The sequence below is a fragment of the Periplaneta americana genome, chromosome 16 (genome assembly GCF_040183065.1).
Source record: "Periplaneta americana isolate PAMFEO1 chromosome 16, P.americana_PAMFEO1_priV1, whole genome shotgun sequence".
NCBI lineage: Eukaryota > Metazoa > Arthropoda > Insecta > Blattodea > Blattidae > Periplaneta > Periplaneta americana.
The window spans coordinates 49,931,937-49,956,765 of NC_091132.1; the positions used below are offsets into that span (position 1 = coordinate 49,931,937).

Consider the following 24,829-nt stretch of genomic DNA (forward strand, 5'->3'; position numbering starts at 1 on the left):
CGGGATAAATCTTACAAAATATGGAAAAATATTAAGATTTTTAAGTAATATGAAAATTTTACTAAAATATTACGGGATATGAAAATGTTTGGCGTTAATTGCATTCTACACAACATGAATTGTAAATATCCTTGTTCCCATAACGCTAGCGTGAATGGTTTAGATTAGAATATGAAATTTCATATTTTGCTTTTCTCGAGTAATGAGAAAATTTGCTCTGTATTCATAGACACCGAATTTTTATGCTTTATAAGAAATGAGGTAATCTCTCGATCTCCAGAAATGTCATAATCTAGCACATATGGAATAAGAAACTAACCAACCAAAATTTTATGATCGTATAATAAAGCTTATCTAGACTGTTCATCACTATAATAATACAAAGAAATCCCTTAATTTTTTGCGAAACATTTTTCTGAAATTTACACAGAAAATGTCCTCATTAAGTATTTTATAACGCTATTCTTTGAACTCTTGGTAACTTTCGTGATAATGACACCAATTAGACGGTACAGAAGAATCCAAGCATTTCAGGAAACTGACACGATTCGTTGGTTGTCCTTTTGACTTTGAACAAACAGTTCAACACGACGTTAATCGAAGCCCAAACTGGAGAGGATGTTCCTTGGCATTTGTGTAAGAATACATCCAAGGTAATGCAGCAGAATTTATAAACACAGTGTTAGTTTCCGTTGATGACAATGAACTTCAACTGTCCTGAAATTCAACCTAAAAGTCAGGCACGATTTGCTTATTGCGTCATATGTTTTGTTTGTAAAGAGAATGATTCCGAAGGTTATCCGAGCAAGGAACTACAACTTCGACTGTTAAAATGAAAGAAACTGCGTTGAAAACATAAAATTGTTGTAGAGGAAAAAGGTTATACTCGTATCATTCGAAGTTAATGGCTACGCTGTCATTTGATATGAACAAATGACCTATACGATCAATCACTTTACCAGCTGGTTTAGCACTATCTGCTGAAGGCTGGGTACTACTCAATTAAAAAAAACTTTCATTCAAATTGTATTTGTTTGCTGCCTATGTGCTGTAGTAATCTACGAGTAATTATATGCACTGGTTGAGGGGAGGTTCCGACGTGAGATCATTAAGAATTCCCGTGTATGAAAGATGCACGATTGTACTCTAATAACGTAAGATTATCTTCATACAAGATTTTCACATTAGAAGAGATAAAGAGTCATTTAAAAATCAAGAAGAAATGTTTTATTTTTATAGATACTTCTTTTTCATTTGTTTCATTATTATTGCTATGGTAAATGAAATCAATAAAGATGATTTTGCTATTCTTGAGTGAGTAAAAATATATTAGTCACAAACTGCTAAATCCAATTGAATGGCTTCAACGTGTAGGATGTCCTTCTCGATCATTATTTTGTTTACCTGAAGACTAAACTTCGAAACTTTGTGAATTTCTGTATTTATCATTTCATCATAAATTCAAAGATTTCAGGTCTTACAATTTAAGGAGACAGTTTCTGCTAGGAATTGTAAAATGTATTATCTATCTAGAGGTAGATCAACATCGAAAGTACTGGAGAGAACATATAAATAGAATGAAAGAAGAGCAGATGAAAGAAGATGGTATCCTATAAACCATATGGAAGAAGAGGCTCTGGAAGACCTAGCAAAAATTGGGAACAACTCTGGGTACGAAGACGGAACAAGAATTTTGCCTAAGCCATGCAGAAAAGAAGAAGAAGATCTATCAATAGCAATTCAATATCATTAAGAATGTCTAAGAGAAAGTGTTCATACATGACCTACAAGTTTACCTGATGAGAAATGAGCAAACACAAAACCTGTTAAACACATCTGCCAAAATCCCGATGAGAACGTTATTCAAATTCAAGTTCAACGCTATTTTATAGGGGATAATGTCCATCATTATATATTTAAAAAAAAACGAAAGCGAAGAGCCTGAAAATTTTACACAGAGTGTGTTGCTGTCAATACCGAAAAGAAATAATGCCAATAAATGTAACGAGTTGAGAACTATCAGCCTGATATCACACTCGGTGAAGATTGTCTTGCGAATACTGAATCGACGTTTATATTCTAAGAGGGAAGAACAGTTGGAAGAAGAGCAGTTTGGCTTCAGGAAGGGAAAAGTACGAGAGATGCAATTGGACTGCTACGAACAATCGGCGAAAGATACCTAAAGAAGAATAGTATTTAAGGACCTAGAAAAGACTTTTTAGAGTTATGATGGCGAGAGAGAGTATTGAAACGGGCGAATAAATAAGGGAGGGATGAAGTGTGCATAATTTGATATAAGAGAGAAAAAGAATACAAATTTCTCCTCCCATGTAACCTAAGCCATGATAACTCCTCGAAAGGTGAGATATTATCATAATGTCGAACGCTACAAATGAAGCGGACGCACGCGTTATGAACACGCTGTAGTTTTTGAGAGGAATCAATTCTGAGATCACTGAACAGTACGTCGCAATAATCGAAGCGAGGTAGACTTATAAACGGGATAAACGAATTACAAACTGGATAAGGGAATTAGAAACGATATAAAATAACAACAAATTGGGTAATAGAATAACTAACTCGATAAGTGAATTGCAGAAGATATAAACGAATTACAAACCAGATAAGCGAATCACAAACGGAATGAACTAATAACAAAGCAGATTAATGACTTACGAACGGAGCTAACAAATTTGAAACGGAATTAACAAATTACAAATGGGATAAACGAATTAAAAACGGCATTAACGAATTACAAACGGGATAAAGGAATTACAATCGGGACAAATGAATTACACACGAAATAAACTAATTACAAACGAGATAAACGAACTGAATACTGGATAAAAGAATTGCAAACTGGATAAACGAATTGCAAACTGCGTAAGGAGTAATTGCAAACTGCGTAAGGAGTAATTGCAAACTGGATAAAAGAATTACCAATGACATGAAGAAATTATAAACTGGATAATAAAATTAATGAATCCATAAACGAATTACAGGCGTAATGTAGGAAATATAATATATCCAATAAAAAAATACAGGCGGAATTATTTAAAGACAGACCATTAGCCAAAGCATCGAATTATTTAAAAGAGCAAAGTGGAAAGAAAGTTGCAAGTAGAGAAGATTGCGTGCATTAGTCCCTTGCATGAGACCCTGGACCTGATTTGAACTATGTGACCTCCAGGCCAAATTGACCGTTTACCTTTATCGGATTTTTACCGCCTCATTGAGATACTTGAAATAATTTTGAAGGTAAGAGGTCGTAAAGAGAATGTAACCTGCTATACATACACACAGGAGCCTAACAATTACATGTGCGACTTACACAATAGCCTATACGTGGTGCCCTTGCTATTCTTCTAATAGTTCCACTTCAGTTGCCATTCAAGATTCCTTCTCGTGGTCAGTTATTTGCGAAGTATTGCACACGACACACATTATGAAATCAAACTTCTCAACGCGGTATAACCCTCAAAATTGTATAGTGCCTCATTAAAGAAACATAGCTTCTCTCGTGGATAAATCACTGCGTATCATTAAAGGGTGTGATCCTTAAGAGATTGTAAACAAATGTTTAAACATTTAAAGGCATTAACACACTCTTCTCTCTATGTTTTTGCCTGCATTTTATCTCCTTATTAGATGTTGATATAAGAAATTATAGCTCGCGCAAGAAACGATTACCGAAAAGCAATGATGGCGTTGCTGTCTGTTTTGACGTGTGTATGTTGGCACGCCGAGGGAGGTGAGATGCGAGCCGATGGAAGTACTGTCTCTTCCAAGAAGATGAACATATGAGGACATCGCTGTGGAAATAAAGAACGTAGCAAGAGAAAAATTCGAAGTTAATTAAACGCGCAACATATGTTTACGAATGAAATAATAATACCGTGCGATACAAGACACGTATTCGCATGCAATGGAACAAAGTAAAGTCGTAATATTAACTATCACAACGCAAGACTGATTCTATCGATGTCATTTCTCTTCCGACTATACTCTTGAATATCACGTAACCTTTCCTACCACCCGCTCTATCTTATCGCAGTGTTTGATTCGCATTCCTTCCGTCGATAATCCGTACTTGCGGGTCCTATAGCAGTGAATGATGTAGACAATTACAATGCGAGAGGTAATTTGAATTTAGTTTAGCGTGGAACAGATCTGACCGCCTTGATGGAAGACTAGCGCTCTAGCCTTTGAGTTCGACACGGTTAGTAGTAGTAGTAGTAGTAGCAGCAGCAGTAGTAGTAGTAGTAGTAGTAGTAGTTCTTCCGTGGCGCTACAGTCCTTTAAGAGCCCAGACCGACCAGCCGGCTGCTGGCCTCACGCCCACTTGCCGAAGCAGAGGTGGACGAACATCCAACCAGAATGGAGGTATCACGTTAGCACTATGGCGCCCCCTCCCCAGCCATTATAGCTGGCATTCGTAACCCGATGTCGCTACCTATCTTCGCTACCCATGTGTATGACTATGCTGGGTGTGGGCACCGGTCCCATACACTGGCCGAAATTTCATTAGGAAATATCTTCCCTCATCGGGACTCGAACCAGCGGGCATTCCATAGCGGTAGTAATAGTAGTAGATTTAACATTTTAAGTTGTAGAGGTTATTCATAATCAAAATTCAATATGGGCGAGAAAATTTGTCTGCAGCTCTCAATCTGGGAAAGGGTTCTTCCATGTCCCGTACATTAATATCACGCGATTATCAGTTTTACATATTTCCCCTCGGAAGCCACAGTAAATGGAATCCACGGCTAACAATCAGCGTATTTCGAATCTACCGGACCGGTGGACGTCAATGACGTCACGCTGCAGCGAAATGGGAACAGAACTGCTGGAAGATTCAATGGCTATCATGGCGGCTGTACAAGTTGTTGTATGTGCTACAATAGCAAGATTTTGCGAAATTTCCATACTGTCATCTCGTTCGAAGAAAAGAGAGAATAAACAATTTATTTCTTGAAGCGGTAGTAATAACTGGTCCGTTGACATGTTCGTTCATAAGCCATTAACATATTTTCTTTCTGTTGTGGTCATTACAAATAATACAGCACAACACACCGCCATGACACAACAGTGCACGATGTCATTCGTCTGCTAATTCCCGCCGTCCACACCTGTGGAGTAACGGTCAGCGCGTCTGGCTGCGAAACCAGGTGGCCCGGGTTCGAATCCCGGTCGGGACAAGTTACCTGGTTGAGGTTTTTTCCGGGGTTTTCCCTCAAACCAATACGAGCATATGCTGGGTAACTTTCGGTGTTGGACCCCGGACTCATTTCACCGGCATTATCACCTTCATATCATTCAGACGCTAAATAACTAGATGTTGATAAAGCGTCGTAAAATAACCCAATAAAATAAGTAATTCCCGCCCTGTACAAGAACCAATCAGATTCACTGACGGCGGCTGATGAATACTAAAAATTATGTTTTATTTAACGACGCTCGCATCTGCAAAGATTATATCAGCGTCGCCGGTATGCCGGAATTTTGTCCCGCAGGGCATTAACCTTGTCGAATTCTTTTATTTGGTTATTTAATGACGCTATATCAACTACGAGGTTATTTAGCGTCGATGAGATTGGTGATAGCGAGATGGTATTTGGCGAGATGAGGCCGAGGATTCGCCATAGATTAGCTGGCATTCACCTTTCGGTTGGGGAAAACCCAAACAGGTAATCAGCCCAAGCGGGGATCGAACCCGCGCCCGAGCGCAACTTCAGATCGGGAGGCAAGCGTCTTAACCGACTGATCCACGCCGGTGGCCAATTGTCGTATTTAAACACACTTAAGTGCCATCGACCTAGGCCGAGATTGAACCCGCAACCTCGAGCACAGAAGGCCAGCGCTATACCGACTACGCCGACAGTGCCACCACCTCTGCAAGCTGATGGAACCGGCGCGACAGCGGTGGTGCATCAGTGAAGTCATCGTTGAAATTCGGAACACCGTGATGACATCGGATTGCTCAGCGCTGAGATTCGGAAGAGCGTACTCCGAATCTCACCAGTGAGCAATCCGATGGCATCACGGTGTTCCGAATTCCACCGATGACGTCATTAATGCTCCACCGGTGTCGCACCGGTGCCATCTGCTTGCAGAGGTGGTGGCAGTCTCCATCAGCCGCCATCAGTGAATCTGATTGGTTATTGTATAGGGCGTTAATTAGCAGACGAATGACATCGTGCACTGTTGTGTCATGGCGGTGTGTTCTGCTTTAGTTCTGCTATAATAATAATAATAATAATAATAATAATAATAATAATAATAATAATAATAATAATAATAATAATTTATTTTAACTGTAGTGTTTGTAATGAGCACAACGTAAAAACAATATGTTAATGGCTTATGAGCGAACATGACAACGGACCAGTTATTACTACTGGTCCAAGGAATAAATTGTTTATGCTCTCTTTTCTCTGAACGAGATGGCAGTACGGACATTTCGCAAAATTTTGCTAGCGTAGCACAGACAACAACTTATACAGTCGCCATGACAGCCATCAATCCTTCCAGCAGTTTTGTTCCTAATTCGCTGCAGCGTGACGTCATTGTTTTCCACCGGTCCGGTGAGATTCGGAATACGTTGTTTGTAACCACTTGACCATCGAGGAGTTACTTGGTTAAGGTTTTTTCCGGGGTTTTCCCTCAACCCAATAGGAGCAAATGCTGGGTAACTTTCGGTGCTGGACCCCGGACTCATTTCACCGGCATTATCTCCTTCATATTATTCAGACGCTAAATAACCAAGATGTTGGTACAGCGTCGTAAAATAACCCAAAAAAACCATCGAGGAATACGCGGTAGAGTAAACGTAGGCATCATGCGAATTGTCGCCTTTTAGGAACTGGTTCCTAGCTTTCCTGTCGATTATTCACGTTTCACTGTGTATTGTGAAGAGTCTCAACTGTGTCTACTGCGGAGTCCCGACTCGCGTAATGTTTGGTAACAGAGCGGATGGCAGGGAGGTCACCTACGAGCAACGGAGCTGACCACTGCTGCGCGGTGGGCAACAAGTGAAAGTGAGCGCCCCTCCCGCGCCACAACAATACTGGAGCACGGCGTGGCGGGCAGAGGAAGCCGAGTACTCCATATATTACACGGCCGCTACCTCATGGTAAAATTGACCTTGGCTCCACTTAACTTTCAGCGACCGCGTATAACAAAGCCATTTGTAAGAGAAGGACAGAGAGAGTGGCGTGGACCGATCTAGCAGTTCCAGGTGGAATGTGAGTGGCGGGCCATTTGAGCAATACTTCTTTGCCTTTAAGTATAAAAGGGTTCGCGGACCATGGCCGGTATCAGTCACTCTCAGTGTTTCAGTGAGTCAGGATCCTCACAGCACAACCACACAATGATCGGAATTTCACAGGTAGGTCCACGAGGAAACCACGCGACAACGAACATACTATTTCAATTTCACATTTAAATTTGAAACATCTAAAGAACTCCAGTACACACTATCTCGACAGCGTTAAAATTGGTAATTTTTAAGACTCCTTTTCTCAAAAAATATGAGGAAAAGAGACATGAAAATTCTACAGCATTCAGTTCAGTACATTTTCTTGCATTTCACCGAAAGAAATTCCAAAAATATTTATTTTACTTTTATCAATGTTTTATACTTATGTATCGTAATTTCACTTGAGTACACTCGCGAGAAAATTAAACGCAGAATAAATATGGGAAATGCCTGCTATTATTATTCGTTTGTGAAGCTTTTGTCATCCAGTTTGCTTTAAAAAAACTGAAGGTTAGAATTTATAAAACAGTTATAGTATCGGTTGTTCTGTATGGTCGTGAAACTTGGACTCTCACTTTTAGAGAGAAACAGAGGTTAAGGTTGTTCAAGAATAAGGTGCTTAGGAAAATATTTGGGGCTAAGAGGGATGAAGTCACAGGAGAACGAAGAAAGTTACACAACGCAAAACTGCACGCATTGTATTGTATTTCACGAGCGCTGCTCATTCGGTCTCAAATTTTGTTAATACTACTGTATCTCCTTTTTTATATTGATTGTTTTATTTTATTTCTATTTCTCTTGTTTGTTTGTAATTATATTCTTCATTCTGTATATTTAAATTTAAATAAATAAAATAAATAAAATTAAATAAAATAAATAAAATTAGGAACATTAAATCTAGAAGTTTGAGATGGACAGGGCATGTAGCATGCATAGGTGAATCCAGAAATGCATATAGAGTGTAAGTTGAAAGACCTAAGAGAAAAATACCTTTTGGGAGGTCAATACATAGAGGGTAGGATAATATTAAAATGGATTTGAGGGAGGTGGGATATGATGGAAGGGACTGTTTAATCTTGCTCAGGATAAGGACCAATGGTGAGCTTATGTAAGGACAGCAATGAACCTGCGGGTTCTCTAAAAGCCATTTGTAAGTAAATAAGTAAGTAGTTTTTTTAGATAACTCAATTGGCAAAGCACTATTTTATGATGACTGAGGATCCAGCTTCAAATTCCGACGAAAGTGAAGTCTTATTTTTGGTGGACAAATCCAAGATTCCTAAGACTTTTTCTAGGGGTTCTCTCGTTTTCCTCCATCATTCTACCGTCACTCTCAGTTTCAATATTTACTGATAATAATTTCAATAGTATTCACCCAAAACGGTGCGATTATTATAGAGTCTGTTCAGTTTCCTGAAGTGCAGTTTTATAGAAAAGACTGTGTTGACTGATCCTCTAACGTTCCGTACTAATTGTTGTTGTTCAGTCAACTGCTTTAAGACAGGTTTGAAGCACAAAAGTGATACCAATAAGGCATCGGTCATGAGGCACTAAGCCAGGGGGTAAGGGTGGCCAGTCCTTTCCCACTCCATTGCATATTTCGATGACTAGTAAAATATTTCACTAATCAGACTTAATAGAGACTTACTAGAGAGTAGAGGTTGTCATAAATTTTTTACTGCAACAGAATCTTGTCTTCACGTGTTAATAACCAATCATAACATTCGTTTAAAAAAAACTGACATCTTCCCTTCAGCTCCACGTGGAAGGAGAGTAGCCACACTATGAATAAACTGAAGTAGCGGTCATTGAGCGGGCGAGGGTAGCAAGGAATGTGGCAACTATGCACCAAGTGAATTAGGGTGGTCATAGTTATTCGTGTAGAAATCGTAAATCTGTTAAGTAGGCATTCTAAGAAGTCATGAAATTGCAAACGAGGAAATGGAATAGATTATACAGGTGGTGTCATTTCAGAAGGCATACTACGCTTTCGGGAGAGGGAGCGGAAGTGCACTGGAATCTTAAGACGTGCAGGCTAAGTCGACAGATGGCACCACACTGCTGATTCACGATATCTAGAAATACGCGACTGTTCGGACTTCAAATATCATTCCCAGAATAGAAGCAGTAAGGCACAATATGCCCACTAGAGGCTGCAAAACTAGTCTTCAAGACCCTTCTCCATAAAAAGTAATTTCACATAGTCCGTACAATATGTATACAGAACTTTGGAAAACTTTCTCGAAAATGTATTTTAAAAATATTGTTTTAAATTGCGTAGTACATAATAAGAAATATTGACTGAAATGTTAAACGCACTATTTTTCATACTAGCTGAGATAAGTAGGCCTACTCTTTATTACATAAATAAAACAATTAAATAATGGGGAAAAGAAAATACTTATTAACCATTAGAACTAAGAGGATGGCTAATGGACCTTCACACAAAGTGGTTGAAAATGATTGTGTTATATTCTCGCTGTTATCTCAAAACCTCGTAACTCCAGAAAACTTTTTTTTCAGTGAGAACAAAAATATTAATGGAGAATAAGGAGTTGCTTTCACAAAATAGTACTAAAACCTCGCATTGACCATTTACCAGATTTTGTGTTAACAGAATAAAGCACCAAAAACTCATATATTCAATCATTAAGTATATGAAATTTTGTATTAACAGGTATGCTATCATTCCAATGTACGTGGTTTTGTATTTTGTCATTTACGGAAAATGTATTGCCATTCTTCATAACATAGGCCCTACCGTAATTGTTCATAAACCATTGAGGATCGAAATCTTGTAACTGTTAAGCCCAAAACCTCGATTTCAGCGGTCACTGGGTTTACGAGATTTTGAAATAACAGCCACCCTTACTACACTTGAAATATTTTTAACTTGCGAACAAATTTTAGCAATTTTATCAACGTATGTCTTTTAGTTCGAAGAAAATTTGCACATTCTACAGTGGTTCTCATAAATAACAGTCTCTGTTTCTTATGGAACTTCAAAAACGATTACGTCATAATATGTTGCCACTATATGCCTTCCTGAATTATTTGCATCTATCTTCCATTTTAATACACGTTTCTGGAAATAACTCAAAACTGCACGGGCCAAAAAATTAAACCATTACGGATACACAACTGTCGAAAGGTTGCTGTAATACTGTGTCTACATTCGTAATGACATCGAATGTCCGATATGAGTTTGCAAAGGTAATACGATTTCTTTTTGCAAATACAAAATACTAAAACACCCTTTAATTTAAATTATTTCTTATTTATTTGAATCTGTAATAAAATCAGGTTCTTAACATTTTGACATGAGTTTCTGTAAAAAATTAAAACTGAACTATTACGGGCAGGGAACAATCAAAAGGTTATTGAAAAACTGCGTCCATATTGGTAATAATACTGAAAAAGTCCATCACGATATCAGTTTTGCAGAGGTAATACATTTATTTTCACAAATACGTTAAGATTGTAAAACAATATTATTTAAAGTATAACAAATTATTTCAGTGATAACGATATTTCTTGTGTATAACTCGACCGAGGCGAGTGGAGTCGCGGGCGTAATGTGAACTATAGCGATGACGCTACACGAACGCAGGAGCAGTACAAGTGGTGCTGCGGGCTGCAGGACTCCACTGCACTGGCCTCGGTCGAGTAATAACAAGATTGTATGAAAATAACAAAGTTATAAGCATCATACTTTGAAAAAAAAGTTTTTCATCTAAAATTTAAGACAAATAGGCTACTGCTTAAAGAAACTGTATTTTAAGACGATCATGCTTAGATGTAAGCAAGAAGAAGAATGTTCGCTAAAAATTTAAACGCATTAATCATTCATAAAAATCCAGAAAATACAATTTCTTTTGGAAATGTTTAGTAGAGAAATGTTACCGGGAAAACCATATGTTATGGCAATAAGTGGTGGACCTGCATACGAAGCATCTGGGAAAATTACGTCACATGTCATCTATGTTGTCACTGGCAGGATTTCAACACGCGAACTTCGGACAAAATTATGGGCATGGGAATCTTTAGGACGGACACTACTGTATACCGCATATAAAAATGGAAAATTCTAATCTGCCACGCTCACTAAATATTTTTTACATAATTTTTACATAACTTACAATATAAAGTGAGTAACAACATTTAGGTCGGGAAGGCCATTCACTTGAAAGATTCTAATGCTGATTTCCGTGAAAGGCTAAAACATCTGGATTATGTTGTACCGTAAGTTATCATGAAGAAGAATCAAATAATGTGTTCTGGGCTGAGTAGAGGGATGGCGTAAAGAAGCTCCATGTTAGGCTGTCTAGAACGGAGTATTGGAAGTAATATTAAGTGAGGCAAAATATTACATGTCGTCGTTGTCCCTGCAATAACTCCTATGTGCAAAACATAAAATTTTTCAGTAGGAGGAAAAAACACATTTATTCATCCTATGGCAGCCTTACATAGGGGATTGTGAAATCTTGCATTTTCGAAAGAAAGAAAGAAAGATAGAAAGAAAAAAAGAAAGAAAGAACGAAAAAAGAAAGAAAGAAAGGAAAGAAAGAAAGAAATATAATTACATAAAGGAGATTTTATTATTTGCTGTATCACTATTTAAGTTATTTAATAGAGCAAAAATCTGAAAATTGATAAATATGTCAGATAGGAATTATTGCAGGAACACCGACGATATACAATGGAGAGTTATAAACAATTTAATTTAAGAAGTTTCAGCTGCTGTTTTTATAGTTGATGACCATGTGATGGCAGTGTAAATGATATTACAGATGGTATCAGTGGTTACGATATTGTAATGCTGACAAGATGGCGGTAGATACTTGTTCCAAAGTTATCATTTTCAAAAAGTAATTTGTACTTCAGAAAATAATGGACGCGGTAAACATTTTATTGAATACAATAACAAACTAACAATTTCAATACGAATGGATTACACAATCTTTGTCCTTTTCTCTTGTAAATGTGATTAGAGATCTTTAACTTTCTCTTGAAAATACAGATGCAATACTGAAATAATGACAATATGACATACTTAGACGGTAAGTCATTCTTTCATCTCAGCAGCAGAATGACGAACAGGCCGTTGGTTTAAAATCGACGCTAGATTCGTGCTCTGATTACAAATAAGGTAATAGTATATTACGAAACAAGGTTGGGAAGTGTTTTTTACAAAATCGAGGAAAAGTTTGAAAAACGAACATAGTGAGTTTTTCCACTTTCCGAAATTTTGTAATGCACTTCACAAACGTGCATTGTACAACAATTTTTGCGCCATCATATCTATAAAATTGCAAGTACAATATATTTTGGATTGAAAATTTAGAGCAATATTATTTCAAAGCCTTCGCAAAACTGCACTGTAATGGTAACTAAGTAACAATAAGTGTACTGTAATGGTTCTATTTCAGTATAGTTTTATGCTATGAAGAGTGGTTTCCCTAGCAACAAGTTTCTGTGTGGGAATTCTAACTTTCAAGGCCTAACAAAAATAGCTGTAAATACAGCAAAAAAGACGATCGTGCAAAAATATACTTTTGACAAAGAGCTATGTATTTGTCCTCACTAGGTGTGGGGGATAACATGAGAATTAACTATCACCACAGAGCTGCAAACCCTTTTTTTTCCTTGCATTACCTTTGTCCTCCTAGTATTACCCTTGCTCTCTTTGTTTTTTTATCTTTGTTCTCCTTGTATTCCCCTTGTTCTCCTTGTCCCGCACACTGTTTGTCAATCAATTTACGTAAAGATATGCAACATAATAAAACTATAAACCTCTAGTTTTTTGTCCATCTAAGGTAAAGTCTTAAGCCTTACACAACATAGACAGTCTCTCATATATTTAAATGATCTATTATCTTACAATAAATTTAAATAAGGATAAATAAAGTTACAGTAGACTGTTTCTCAGATGTTACTGAATTCTCAAATCTGCCTCATTTTTATTGAGTCCTCGAAGGTCTAGCTCTAGAAGATACAATAAGGCACCGGGATAGCTCATACGGCAGACGCGTTTGTTTGTTGTTCGGGAGCTGCGCTCGGGCGTGAGTTCGATTCCCGCTTGTTTGATTGCCTGGATTGGGCTCTTTCTGAGATTTTCCCTAACCGTAAGGTGAATGTTACTTGAATCCGCGGCCTTATTTCGCCAAATACCATCTCGGTATCACCAATTCCATGGATACTAAATAGGTTATTAGTTGATACAACGACGTTAAATAATCAAATAAAATAAGAATATTATATTTGCCGTGAACTTTGAGGTCCTCGAGTTCAACGAAGATAAAGAGAAATAAATTTCACACAGCTGTAAAATACTTAGAGTAACATCCTTCTGTAGGAAAATAAACTTGATTAATTGTGGAAGTTTTCAGGCAAAATTTTTCAACTATTTCTTGACTACGTTGGATTTGGAAGCTGAAAATGTCTGCTATAGAAAGCGCCGTTAAAAATCTATTACTCTTTTAAGGAAATAAGAATGCACGATTATTCCCACAGTAAAGAATCACGCAAGCTGAAAAGGAAGTTCCAAATTAGCTGTAAATCTCGTTACAAGCTCTGATCGAGTTCTCGCCTTCACGCTTCAGCTGAGCGTCCTCGACCATAGAGGATCATTGAGATGTGAAGATAATCTGCAACGAATCCATTTACAAGTCACCTGTCGAGGAACAAAGCCGCCGGTAATTGGTACTAAGAAGGGTGAAGGAAATGAAACTCTAGTGAGAACCTTGTACAATTAGTGCAGTATGAGAGAACCTTGATTTGCGATTTTCATTAAGGGTTTCGCAACTATGTGAAATCAAGCGAGATATATCTCAGTTTTCCCTCTCCATTCTCAAGACAGGTGATACGTGTCTAGCGAAGCTCTGGGAAATAGCAGCACGTACTTATTATGTTGAGTGATTATAAGTAGGCTGACTTCTGTATAGGCCTATCTCACATTTCTAAAACTTATTCGATTAATCGTAGCTAGAGCTGCGGTCGTGTAGAATATTGGTCCGGTGGTTTTGCTAGAATATGTAGCACGTATGGGCGAATCCAGAAATGCATATAGAGTGTTAGTTGGGAGGCCGGAGGGAAAAAGACCTTTGGAGAGACCGAGACGTAGATGGGAAGATAATATTAAAATGGATTTGAGAGAGGTGGGATATGATGATGGAGACTGGATTGATCTTGCTCAGGATAGGGACCTATGGTGGGCTTATGTGAGGGCGGCAATGAACCTCCGGGTTCCTTAAAAGCCAGTAAGTAAGTAAGGTTTTAGTAGAATACGAAAATCAGGTATTTTGCGATAGAAATCGTAATAGAATAATTGGTAGCACTGATCAGAAAAGAAACTTGAATGCGTGTACAGGAGTGAAGAATTTTCGTTAATGATTACAGAACATACAAAAACCAACGAAATGTCTTTTAGGATACCCAAATATGGCTCTAAGCTGGTTATAATTGTTAATGTGAATGGCAATTTGAACGTATGTGTAAGATATGAAACAGGTATTTAGTTACAAGTTCCAGACGTGTGGCAAGGATTTGTGTTACTTCTCTTGAAAACTCGAAAACATTTTTCCTATCAATAAATATCAATATGTAACACTTTACACACTATTCAACATTACTGTAAACTTAATTTATTTTCTGAATTAATTTGTTTTTAATTTCTTCAAAAATAATAACTTAAATGGAGATTGAGTTACAGAATATGTATTCGCAATAATGTTATTTTGAGTTTACATCAAATGTAAAGAGATCTTTAATGGAGATAGTTTTGTTTTTTTTTTTAAGAATGTACATTCTTTATTATTTTAAATAATATAAAAAGCAAAGAAATCAAAAGATACTGTGAATGTTAAATAAGTTTCATAGTATTAAATTTAGAGTTAAAGAAGATATAGCGTCATTAAGAATGTTAAAAACCAAACAATTTGCGTAAAATTAATTCTCTGAATACTTTAACTTTTGATGTACAGTAATATGATCGAAAATTACCTAATGAGACGTTTTTGTATACATTCTCCTCTCACAAGTCTTGCGAAGTGGATGATTCGAGTTACACTCGACCTCAAGGAGCATTGCTACTCTTTTCGTTGCTGCAACACGTTGCATTTCGTCTTCTCAAAAGTATTGGACATAACAAAAACTTATTTTACAAAAATTGTTCGAATTGTCTTGATCTATTACCTCGGAATTAATGCAATAAGTTCCCTTCCACCATGTATAGGTGTACTCGGTCAGTCATGCCTACGGTTATAAATAAAAACAATTAATTATAGCACAACTTCATGAAATATCAGATAAAACTACGAAATAATTAATTAAAATACGACCATTTGGTCCTAGGAACATTCATTTTGATACAAGGATCATTTCTTTAACATATTTCTTAATTGCAGTTTTATTCAAATAAATAATTAAAACACGATCATTTTACCCACAGAACATACGTTTTTAGTGCAGGGAAATTCGTTTAACATGTTTCTAAATTAGTTTTGAATACATTCTTTAATAAATCATTCCAATCAATTATGAATTCCTATAGCGTGGATTATGTACGAAGATAATTTTTTGTGTTAGCCACATTCTACATCATTGTTTATGTGAACATTATTTTAAGAAATACAAACATTATTTTAAGAAATACAAGAAACAAATATGTAAGTAAGTAAAAAATATATACCTTACGGAATAATTAATACTTAATATATGCCGCTTGTAATTTTGTAAATGTGTTGTATCTCTCACTTTTATTTGATAATGAAATAACGCAACGCATATCACACGTAAGTCCCGTGTGTGGTATGTGAGGATATCGAAATTTCAATAAATTTGGATTACCTTCGTCTTTAAGACAATAAAAATAATAAAGTTATTTTATTCATTAGAACCAGCCACGTAAATTTAGTTTTCGTAATAATTCCAACGTCTGCCTTTTTCAGATGAAGACGAAGATGGATTAAATCTTCGAAACGGTTTTTTCTTTTTCAATATTCAATAGGAATAGAATACCGTAAGTTCAAACTACAGTTTTTCTCAATAGTCCGTCATTGTTTTCTCAATCATTGAGAATAACTCAAAGCCACTGGCGTAATTCAGTGGTAGGTGCGTTTGCTTTCTGATCCGAAGCTGGGCTTGAGCGTGGCTTTCATTCCCGCTTGGTCTAATCACCTGATTGGGTTTTTACCTGAAGTTTTTCACATCTGCAAGTCGAATACCAGGTAACCTTATGGCGTATTCTCGACTTCATGTCGCCAAATACAATCTCACTGTCACTAATTCCATCGGTGCTAAATATAGTAGTTGATGCAGCGTCATTAAATCGACTAAAAGGGCCTAAAATTATTACAAACTTTCTTTCTCCAGCCATTACCCTGAAACCAGATTAACTATATTTCGTACTGTTAAATAAATATGGTTCTCCAAACAATAACTTGCAAGTGCATCGTAATTTAATTAAATTTAAATAAAATGCCACAAATGTACAATGTTACGAAAAATACTTGTAAAATAGTAGTTACAATTAGAATTAAACTGACACATGGTCAACTCACTAAATTCTGCAGCTGGAACCAGAGATAATTTGCTAGGAGGGGTCGTTAGACATAGGCCAGTTTTACACTAAACCTATGTAAATAGTTTCGGATATTACATAACACTCCTTACTGCCGAATAATTAACACTGCAACATCAATAGCATTACTTGTGACATATGGGCCATTTCACACCCCGACCTTCACTCCTTAAAACGCAAGTTTGCAATTTAATCAGTGACAATTGGACGGAGTTACGCAATAATAGACCAACCGACAATTTGAAAAAAAAAAATGAGATATTTGCACAAATCTGTTGATGGCAGGCTAATTTAACTCGGAAAAAATCAAGAATGCGATATCTGAATTTTGCTGTTATTTATAAGCAAAAATTCGTTTATTGCTTAAAATTCATTTATTTACTTTGATTTGAAATATTAATTCAACTGCTGGTCTCTTATTAAAAATCGGTTAATTTTTTTTGGTATTATTTGTGCTATTTTAATAGTATGAATGTTATAATACTTCCTGTATAAAATGTTAAAAAAAAAAAAAACAGATTTATTTCAATGGCCAATATCTCGAAACAGGTTTTTGGCGCTTGGTCTCTTATTGCGTAACTCCATCCAATTTAGTATCACCTGAATTGTTCTCTTTTCTCATGTTTCTATCGGTTTTCTCCAAAATTGTTGAGAATAAAGGCTGATTCACAATAAACCGGGAACGGGAACGGAAACGGCAACGAGAACGAGAACGGCAATACTGTTAAAATAAATGTATTTAAATGTATTCGCAATTAACTATTGTGAACGTTCACATTTAAATACATTTATTTTAACATTATTTCCGTTCTCATTCTCGTTGCCGTTCCCTTTCCCGGTTTAAAGGGAACCAGCCTTAAGACATGTTTATACAGGAAAGTGTAATACCATATTGGTGGAAAGTAGGCCTACACATTCTTCTCAGAAAAAAAAATTCTTAAATGTTTAACACCCTCTTATTCAGTAACTATTGCGAGTAAGATCGCGATTTTTCCTATACTTACAGAAAATATAATAAAGAATCATTTATCCCTCTGGCGTATTTCAATAGCGCATGATTTCCGTGCAAATTTAATTTAAAAACCACTAATTTCAAGCCACTGACTAATGCGACTAGCAACATTGTAGCCAGAAAGGGAGATGGGAGGTAGTCCATTAAGGCAGACAGACATGAGTTTATTGACATCTTACATCTGTATTAAGGAAGAAAGAGGCGACGATGTTGTCGGATACCATACTGCTGAAACTTCCAACTTAATTTTATAATTAACCGTGCATTTAATCACAAAACCTAATATTGGTTTTCTATTATAAAGTGTACCGTATCATTCCTTTCAATCTGTAGGATTATATCACTTCCACTCTGTATAATGTCTTTTCTTTAGATTCGCCCATAATATCACTCCTCAATGTCAGGCACTTTTTTTTTATTATCCAATTTAATAAACTCTATTTCACCCTGAAGTATATTAGGTTTATAGCTGGCATCAAAATACATATTTTATAACCAATAAACAATAGTGAAGTTATAATATAAAATAGTGGTCACAGTTACAATTCACATGAATTATGTAGAAGAATGCACCTTATTGAATCATCCTTTATTTCAGTTTCAAGCAATATGCCCTAATGATAATTAATGAACATTTCTGTTTGTTACAGACGCTCTGTGTAGCAGCCCTTGTGGCTGTTGCCCAAGCAGGATACCTGGGAGGCGGTTACGCTGGATACGCCGCCCCCGCCTACGCTGCTGCCCCCGCCTATGCTGCCGCTCCCGCCGTCGTTGCCCATAGCTATGCCGCTCCCGCTTACCACGCCGCCCCTGCCTACGCAGCTCCCGCCATCATCAAGGCCCCCGTAGCGTACAAGGCAGCCGCCCCCGCCGTCGACTATTACGTAAGCAACATGTAACTCTTCATGCAATAATGTTACGCGAAGCGGCGGACGTGTTCACTCTACCGGAATGGCGTATGTAATGTTACGAGCGTAATTTAACGCTAAGGTTACATCAAAACAAATGACAACGTGCAACTGAGCCGTGTAACAAATGGAAGGGAATAAATATTGCACGAAATAATGGAAATACTATTATCTAAAATAATGTGTATATGGATTAAAATTAAAATAATATTCGGTGTCATGGAAACGACACATTTTCTGCTTACAAAATTAACACGTTTGCAAACAATTCAGTTAATTTTTAATGTTACCAATATTATTTTCTCGCATACATTTAATTTCCTTTAACTGCCATTTCAATAACGAAGGTGAAGATAATGGTATCATTTACATGCCATGAAGGTGCATAAGGAGCGTGTAAAACAACATGTTGTTTGTACGCCCGCTCCCATTTGCGCTGCATAATCATTATCGACGCAGGGAAATGTCGCTTTAAACTTCAGGCTCCCGAAAAATGAAATCAACTCTTCTAATAAATATTATTATGATGTACCGAAGTACATATGATATTTCCGTGCGGGAATTCTGCGTTACCATATGATGAAGGATGGGTGGAGAGGAGAAAAACCCTCTCCGGCACCGGGACTCGAACCTGGGTTTTCAGCTCTACGTGCTGACGCTTTATCCACTAAGCCACACCGGATTCCAGTTCCGATGCCGGACTGAATCCTCTCACGTCAGTTTAAGTCCCAGCTCTTACAGTAGTTTCCCTTAAGTGGCCAACCCTCAAGCACTGTCACAGATGTGTGACAGTGGCACAATGTCCAACACACTATGTGCAGAGGTGCACTCATTACGAGTGACTAAGTGGCCGGGATCCGACGGAATGAGCGCCGTCTTAAATCACTAAATGATTATTTTACGCATATCAAATTATTGTGATGTACCGAAGTAATATATTTCTGTGCAGGAATTATGCGTTACCACATGGTGAAGGATGGGTGGAGCGGAGAAGAAAACTCTCTCCGGCATCCGGGTTCGAACCAGGGTTTTCAGCTCTAAGTGTTGACGCTTTATCCACTAAAAGCAAACGTTCTGATGGGGGCAGATAAAAAAGTTATTTTTTTTTTCTTTAACCATGTTAATAATGTCAAAAGAAGTGTTTATATAAATTTTGGCCACTCGACCGCAATTACGAGGCCTTCCAGAAAGTGATTTTCCCTGGGGCCGTTTATATAAAAGAGTAGAATTGCATGGAAATATTTATTGAAATAGATACAGCAATTGTTGCGCTATTTGTCAACATATCCCCCACTGGAATTGAGCCATTTGTCATACCATGAGATCAATTTTTGTGTCGTAGAAGTCAGCCGCCTCAGATTGGAACCAGCGTTTGACTCTCTCTGTCGATCCCATGATATGAGAAATGTCTCAATTCCGATGGAAAATATGTTGAAAAATAGCTCAATAATTGCTGTGTCTGCTTCAATAAATTTATCCAATGAAATTGTGTTTTTTTTCTGTTAACGGCCTCTGGCGAACTTATTTTTTTACGGCTCTCATAATTGCGGTCGAGTGGCCAAAATTTGTATAAGCACTTCTTTTGACATTATTAACATGGTGGAAGAAAAAAATTTAACTTTTTTATCTGGCCCCCCATCAGAACGTTTGCTTGTAAGCTACACCGGGTTCGAGTCCCTGTGCCGGAGTAGTTTTTCTCCGTTCCACCCATCCTTAATCTTCTAATAAAATCACCTTCCTGTACGCGATCCGACAGCGATAACATTAGTTAGGCCTATATGTCCTCGACAGAGGAAATCAACGTACCAGTGCTGCTCATCGGAGTGACTACAACCGCGGAGGAATCGGAGATTACGAATAAAGCTCTCCACCGGTGATCTCCGATACTATCGTAGGAGGAACAGGGAACAAAGGAGGGATGCGGGGGTTCGGAGCGAAGCGACAATTAGCTCAAGGACGACCGGCGCGTACGGACTGACGGTAGTTGTGAGAGGAATAAAATGGCACAAAATCGGATATCCGTCGCATGGAAATTATTTAATTTAGTTGAAGGTAATAATAAAGTAGGACACTGTAAACTTTGTGGGCGAATTTACTCTAAGGGTGGTGGAACTTCGAATTTGTTAGACCAATTGAAGCGATTGCACAATCGCGAACTTGATGAAAACAATTACGCAAAACATTTGATATTATTTATTTTTAAATTGTTTTAGTGCTATTGTTCCCAAAGGCTCACAGTCTATGAAAAAGACTTGAAATTTCTCTAAAACGTAACTTTCGAGGCAATAAAAAACAAATGAAATATTTACAAGACGACTTGAGTTATATTTTACTGTTTAGACAACTTGAGTTATATTTTACTGTTTGGATTAAAATATTTCTGAATGAAACTAAAGAAACATCTGGTAATAATATAATTACAATTATCGTTGAGTTGATATCCACTTATATTTTTATTACAGAGCAAGAGTGGCGCGTTTTAGAAGAGGCAGTTCAAATACTGACACCCTTTAACACAATAACCACAATCCCGTCCGGTGAAGAATCTGAATAAATTATGTTGGACAGTAAACTTTATCCCATTGATAGCCCATGTTTCTTTTGTTTCATTCTGAAGCGCCCTTAATATATTTTACGTTAACTAAACCGATTAGAATAATAATTGACAAACCCTATTTGCGATTAAACGAGAGTTTCTAGGAGAATTAAAGTATAAATGTTTACATTAGCTAATGAAAATCTTTACTTCTACGTTAGTTTTGCACTTAGATTGAATGTTATTAATTTGATCAATAACATAAAACTAATACGGCTTTCCACATATACTATGAATTTCAAAACTAGAAAAAAAATCTGTCAGCTAACGTAGCACTTTAAGCAACACAAAAAAAAAGAGCCGAAGAAAGAGAGAGAGATTAACATAAAAGAGAGATTAAACAACAACAAATTAGAACTTATTTTAAAAGATACTCGGACGTCAGCGGACTCGAATCACTACCTGATCCGATTAAAGGAATGCTCATCGGAAAGTGTGTGTCTGCGCCACAGCACATATACAACCTGCGCGGCATCAATCGGAGGTAACCGGAGGTCTCCGATTGAAAGCGAGAAAATAACCGCTCTGACCTAATCATAAGCAGCACTACAACGTACAATAAAAGTCTGCTATCGAGTTACTTCACGTTTTTAACTTCTTGCTTGTTCACAGTCGTATCCCAAGTACAGCTTCAACTACGGAGTGAATGACGCCCACACCGGTGACATCAAGAGTCAATGGGAGGAGCGCGACGGTGATGTGGTGAAGGGCGAGTACAGCCTGGTGGAGCCCGACGGCACCGTGCGCACCGTGTCCTACACGGCCGACGCCCACAACGGTTTCAACGCCGTGGTGCACCGTAGCGGACACTCCGTCCACCCCGGCGCCGTAGTCAAGGCCGTGGCAGCCCCTGCCATCGTCAAGGCCCCCGTCTACGGAGGATATTACCACTAACGGAACCCGGTGAAGACTCCTGACTGATTCGCAGCTCATCATCATGACTTGTTGGCAGCGGGGTGTCCGTTAGATGCCGGATACATTCCATTCACTCTCCAAGCACATAACTCACTTCAGTATCTCATGCTTTACTTATTTTGTACTTCAATTTCATGCATTTATTTTCCATATAATATGAAGATTTTAGTTCATCAGCTTCAGAGAAATTAAGACGGCGATTATAGTATTCATATTTTCACCACGATAGTATGCTTTAGAAACATCAGTATAAGAATAAACAAAAAATAATCTTATTAAGGACACAACAAAAAATAAGAGTATATAGGTTAATTTAAGAAAATACCAATTACGAAAGCTCTACAGTAAATTAAATAATAAATTTGCAATTATAATCTTAAGTTAGAAATTGATATCATATATGCTTCCATAATCGGTTAAGAACATTAGCCAATCGAACAATAGAATACTATAGAACTAGTATGGTCACCTATGGATTATGGTGCAACAATATTAATTTAATTGTTTAGCTACTGCACATATATCTATCATCTAGAACAACATTCGTGATAAGTCTTAACATATCCGTACCATCTAAGCTAACAGTACGGAACAAAATTAATAAAGTAATACTGCAGTAGGCCTACTAATAGCACATATACATTTTTATATCGTTGTTGCCCATAATATTTCCACCAGTCTTACGCCTTAATCTTTCCATTCAGTCTTCGTTCTTATACCTTTTACTAGTACAAAAATCTCAAAATTTGGGATCTTTTCTAAGACTGCAATCATTTTGTTTTCATCACCTCTGGATAATATTACAATTCTTCATATATTCGCCTTGTGAAATCAAGACCTCGAATGGATACACCGTTGCCAACCTTGTAACTTTTCATATTTGTACATAATTATAATTACTAGGTAATAATTTTTTTAATTGTTGGAGAATGGAATGTATTTATACATGCTTTTATCTGAACTTCGTGTGTGTAAATATGTATTCCATTTCGAAACAACACTAGAAGAATCGTTATGTCATATTTAAGAAGATACAATAAACGAAACGTTGGATTTCTAAATGTTGTACACAACAAAGTTTCGTTTATTTTATCAGAATTACAACAAATCATGTTGTGTATCATAATGCCATATGTTATTGTGTTACGTATTTACATTAACATCATGTAAGTCGCTTCATTGTAGATAGGCTTATAAAATTGGTAAAAGAAAATGTGTAATACAATGAAATGTACAAATGAAATGTTTTTATGTACTTCTTAAATAAATACTGATTATTGATAAAATTCTGCACTTGATTTGTGGTACCTAACAACAGTTCCACTATATACTATTCTGTCTGGACAGCAGTAAACACGCATCCTTTGTGTTGTAGTCGTTGTCTTAGACTAGAGTTTGATACCATCTCGATTGTATCCAAATCAACTTGTTTGTACAGTTAAGTGCATACACCAGAATCTTGTTTGTTTCTCCAACTAGAAACATTTCTTGTTCAACAACGGAGACAATTCCGAGAAATAAGGAAACTACTACAGCAATAAAAGCGGCTTCTGTAACAGTGAGTTAATACACTGGCCACGCTGTCCGCAGTTCTCCAAGCTTTGTCATTAAATTCCAACAATATTCTCAAGGAGGAAGCTTCGGAAACAAGTAATTGTATACATTTATTGCCGGACATTGCTCCATCATACATCATGATGACGTGACAGTAAAATATATGTAATACAGTTACGAATTACGTCACAATTTAACAATACTGTTGCGACTTCAGTCATCTGAATCCTTGCGCCAATACTGTGATAGAAGTTAATGGGGCATTGTATTACTTCCTCTATAACATATTCCATGGTTAAGAGAACTTACCGTGTTGTTAGACATTCTCTTCTTCTTCTTCTTCTTCTTCTTCTTCTTCCTGGTGTTTTAGGATAAATCCTGTATTTTCCAACTTTGCTGTCTTAATCCGATGTTGGTGTCCAACTTTCCTTCCACCGTTTAGGGGGTCATCCCAAAGGTCTTGGGGTGTCCAACTTTCCTTTCATTGCGATTTTCGGGAGTCGGTCTTCCGTCATCTTTAATACATGATCCTGCATTCCACATTTTCCCCTAATCTCATCATTCGTCTGCCTGTCGTATAACGTAACGCCTGCAATACTTCGTAATGTCCTCATTTCTGTTGTTGTCATCATTTTTGCAGGTTTTTTTTTGTTTCTGCTCGAGTTTCAGTTGCATATGTTAATACTGGCCTTATACACGTTTTATATATTCTGATCTTGCTTTCTATGTTCATGTATTTATTTTTCCAAGTTACATCTCTTAGATATCCTGATATTATGTTTGCTTTAGTATTCTGTTCTCTTACTTCTTCCTCCAAATTTTTATTGCTTGTTATTTTTGTTCCTAAGTAACTGAAGCTCATGATTTGTTCTATGGGTTTATCGTATACTGCAAGTTTACATCTGAGTGGCTGCCTTGAGATAGTCTGTGATTTTATTTTATTTTCTGATATCACCATGTTAAATCTTTCTGCTGTTATTTGAAATTTATATAGAAATCTCTGTAG

At 37.1% G+C, this 24,829-nt stretch overlaps 1 protein-coding gene and 1 long non-coding RNA gene across 2 annotated transcripts in view; one reads left to right on the forward strand and one right to left on the reverse strand.

The window, feature by feature from the left end:
* LOC138716237 (uncharacterized) overlaps positions 1 to 24,829 on the reverse strand; it is a 610,264-nt gene that overhangs the window by 163,424 nt on the left and 422,011 nt on the right. The window lies entirely within an intron of this gene.
* LOC138716236 (cuticle protein 19-like) lies at positions 7,234 to 23,555 on the forward strand. Its single transcript, XM_069849082.1, has 3 exons — positions 7,234 to 7,387; positions 18,501 to 18,734; positions 21,967 to 23,555. Exons 1-3 carry the CDS (start codon positions 7,307 to 7,309, stop codon positions 22,246 to 22,248), a joined length of 597 nt encoding a protein of 198 aa, XP_069705183.1. The 5' UTR covers positions 7,234 to 7,306; the 3' UTR covers positions 22,249 to 23,555.

What these genes read in the sequence shown, in the direction of transcription:
- LOC138716236 (XM_069849082.1), top strand. Translation starts at nt 7,307, where the DNA reads ATGGCCGGTATCAGTCACTCTCAGTGTTTCAGTGAGTCAGGATCCTCA. An exon ending in CAATGATCGGAATTTCACAG is followed by an intron (nt 7,388 to 18,500) that starts GTAGGTCCACGA and finishes TGTTTGTTACAG; the next exon opens with ACGCTCTGTGTAGCAGCCCT. An exon ending in CCCCCGCCGTCGACTATTAC is followed by an intron (nt 18,735 to 21,966) that starts GTAAGCAACATG and finishes GCTTGTTCACAG; the next exon opens with TCGTATCCCAAGTACAGCTT.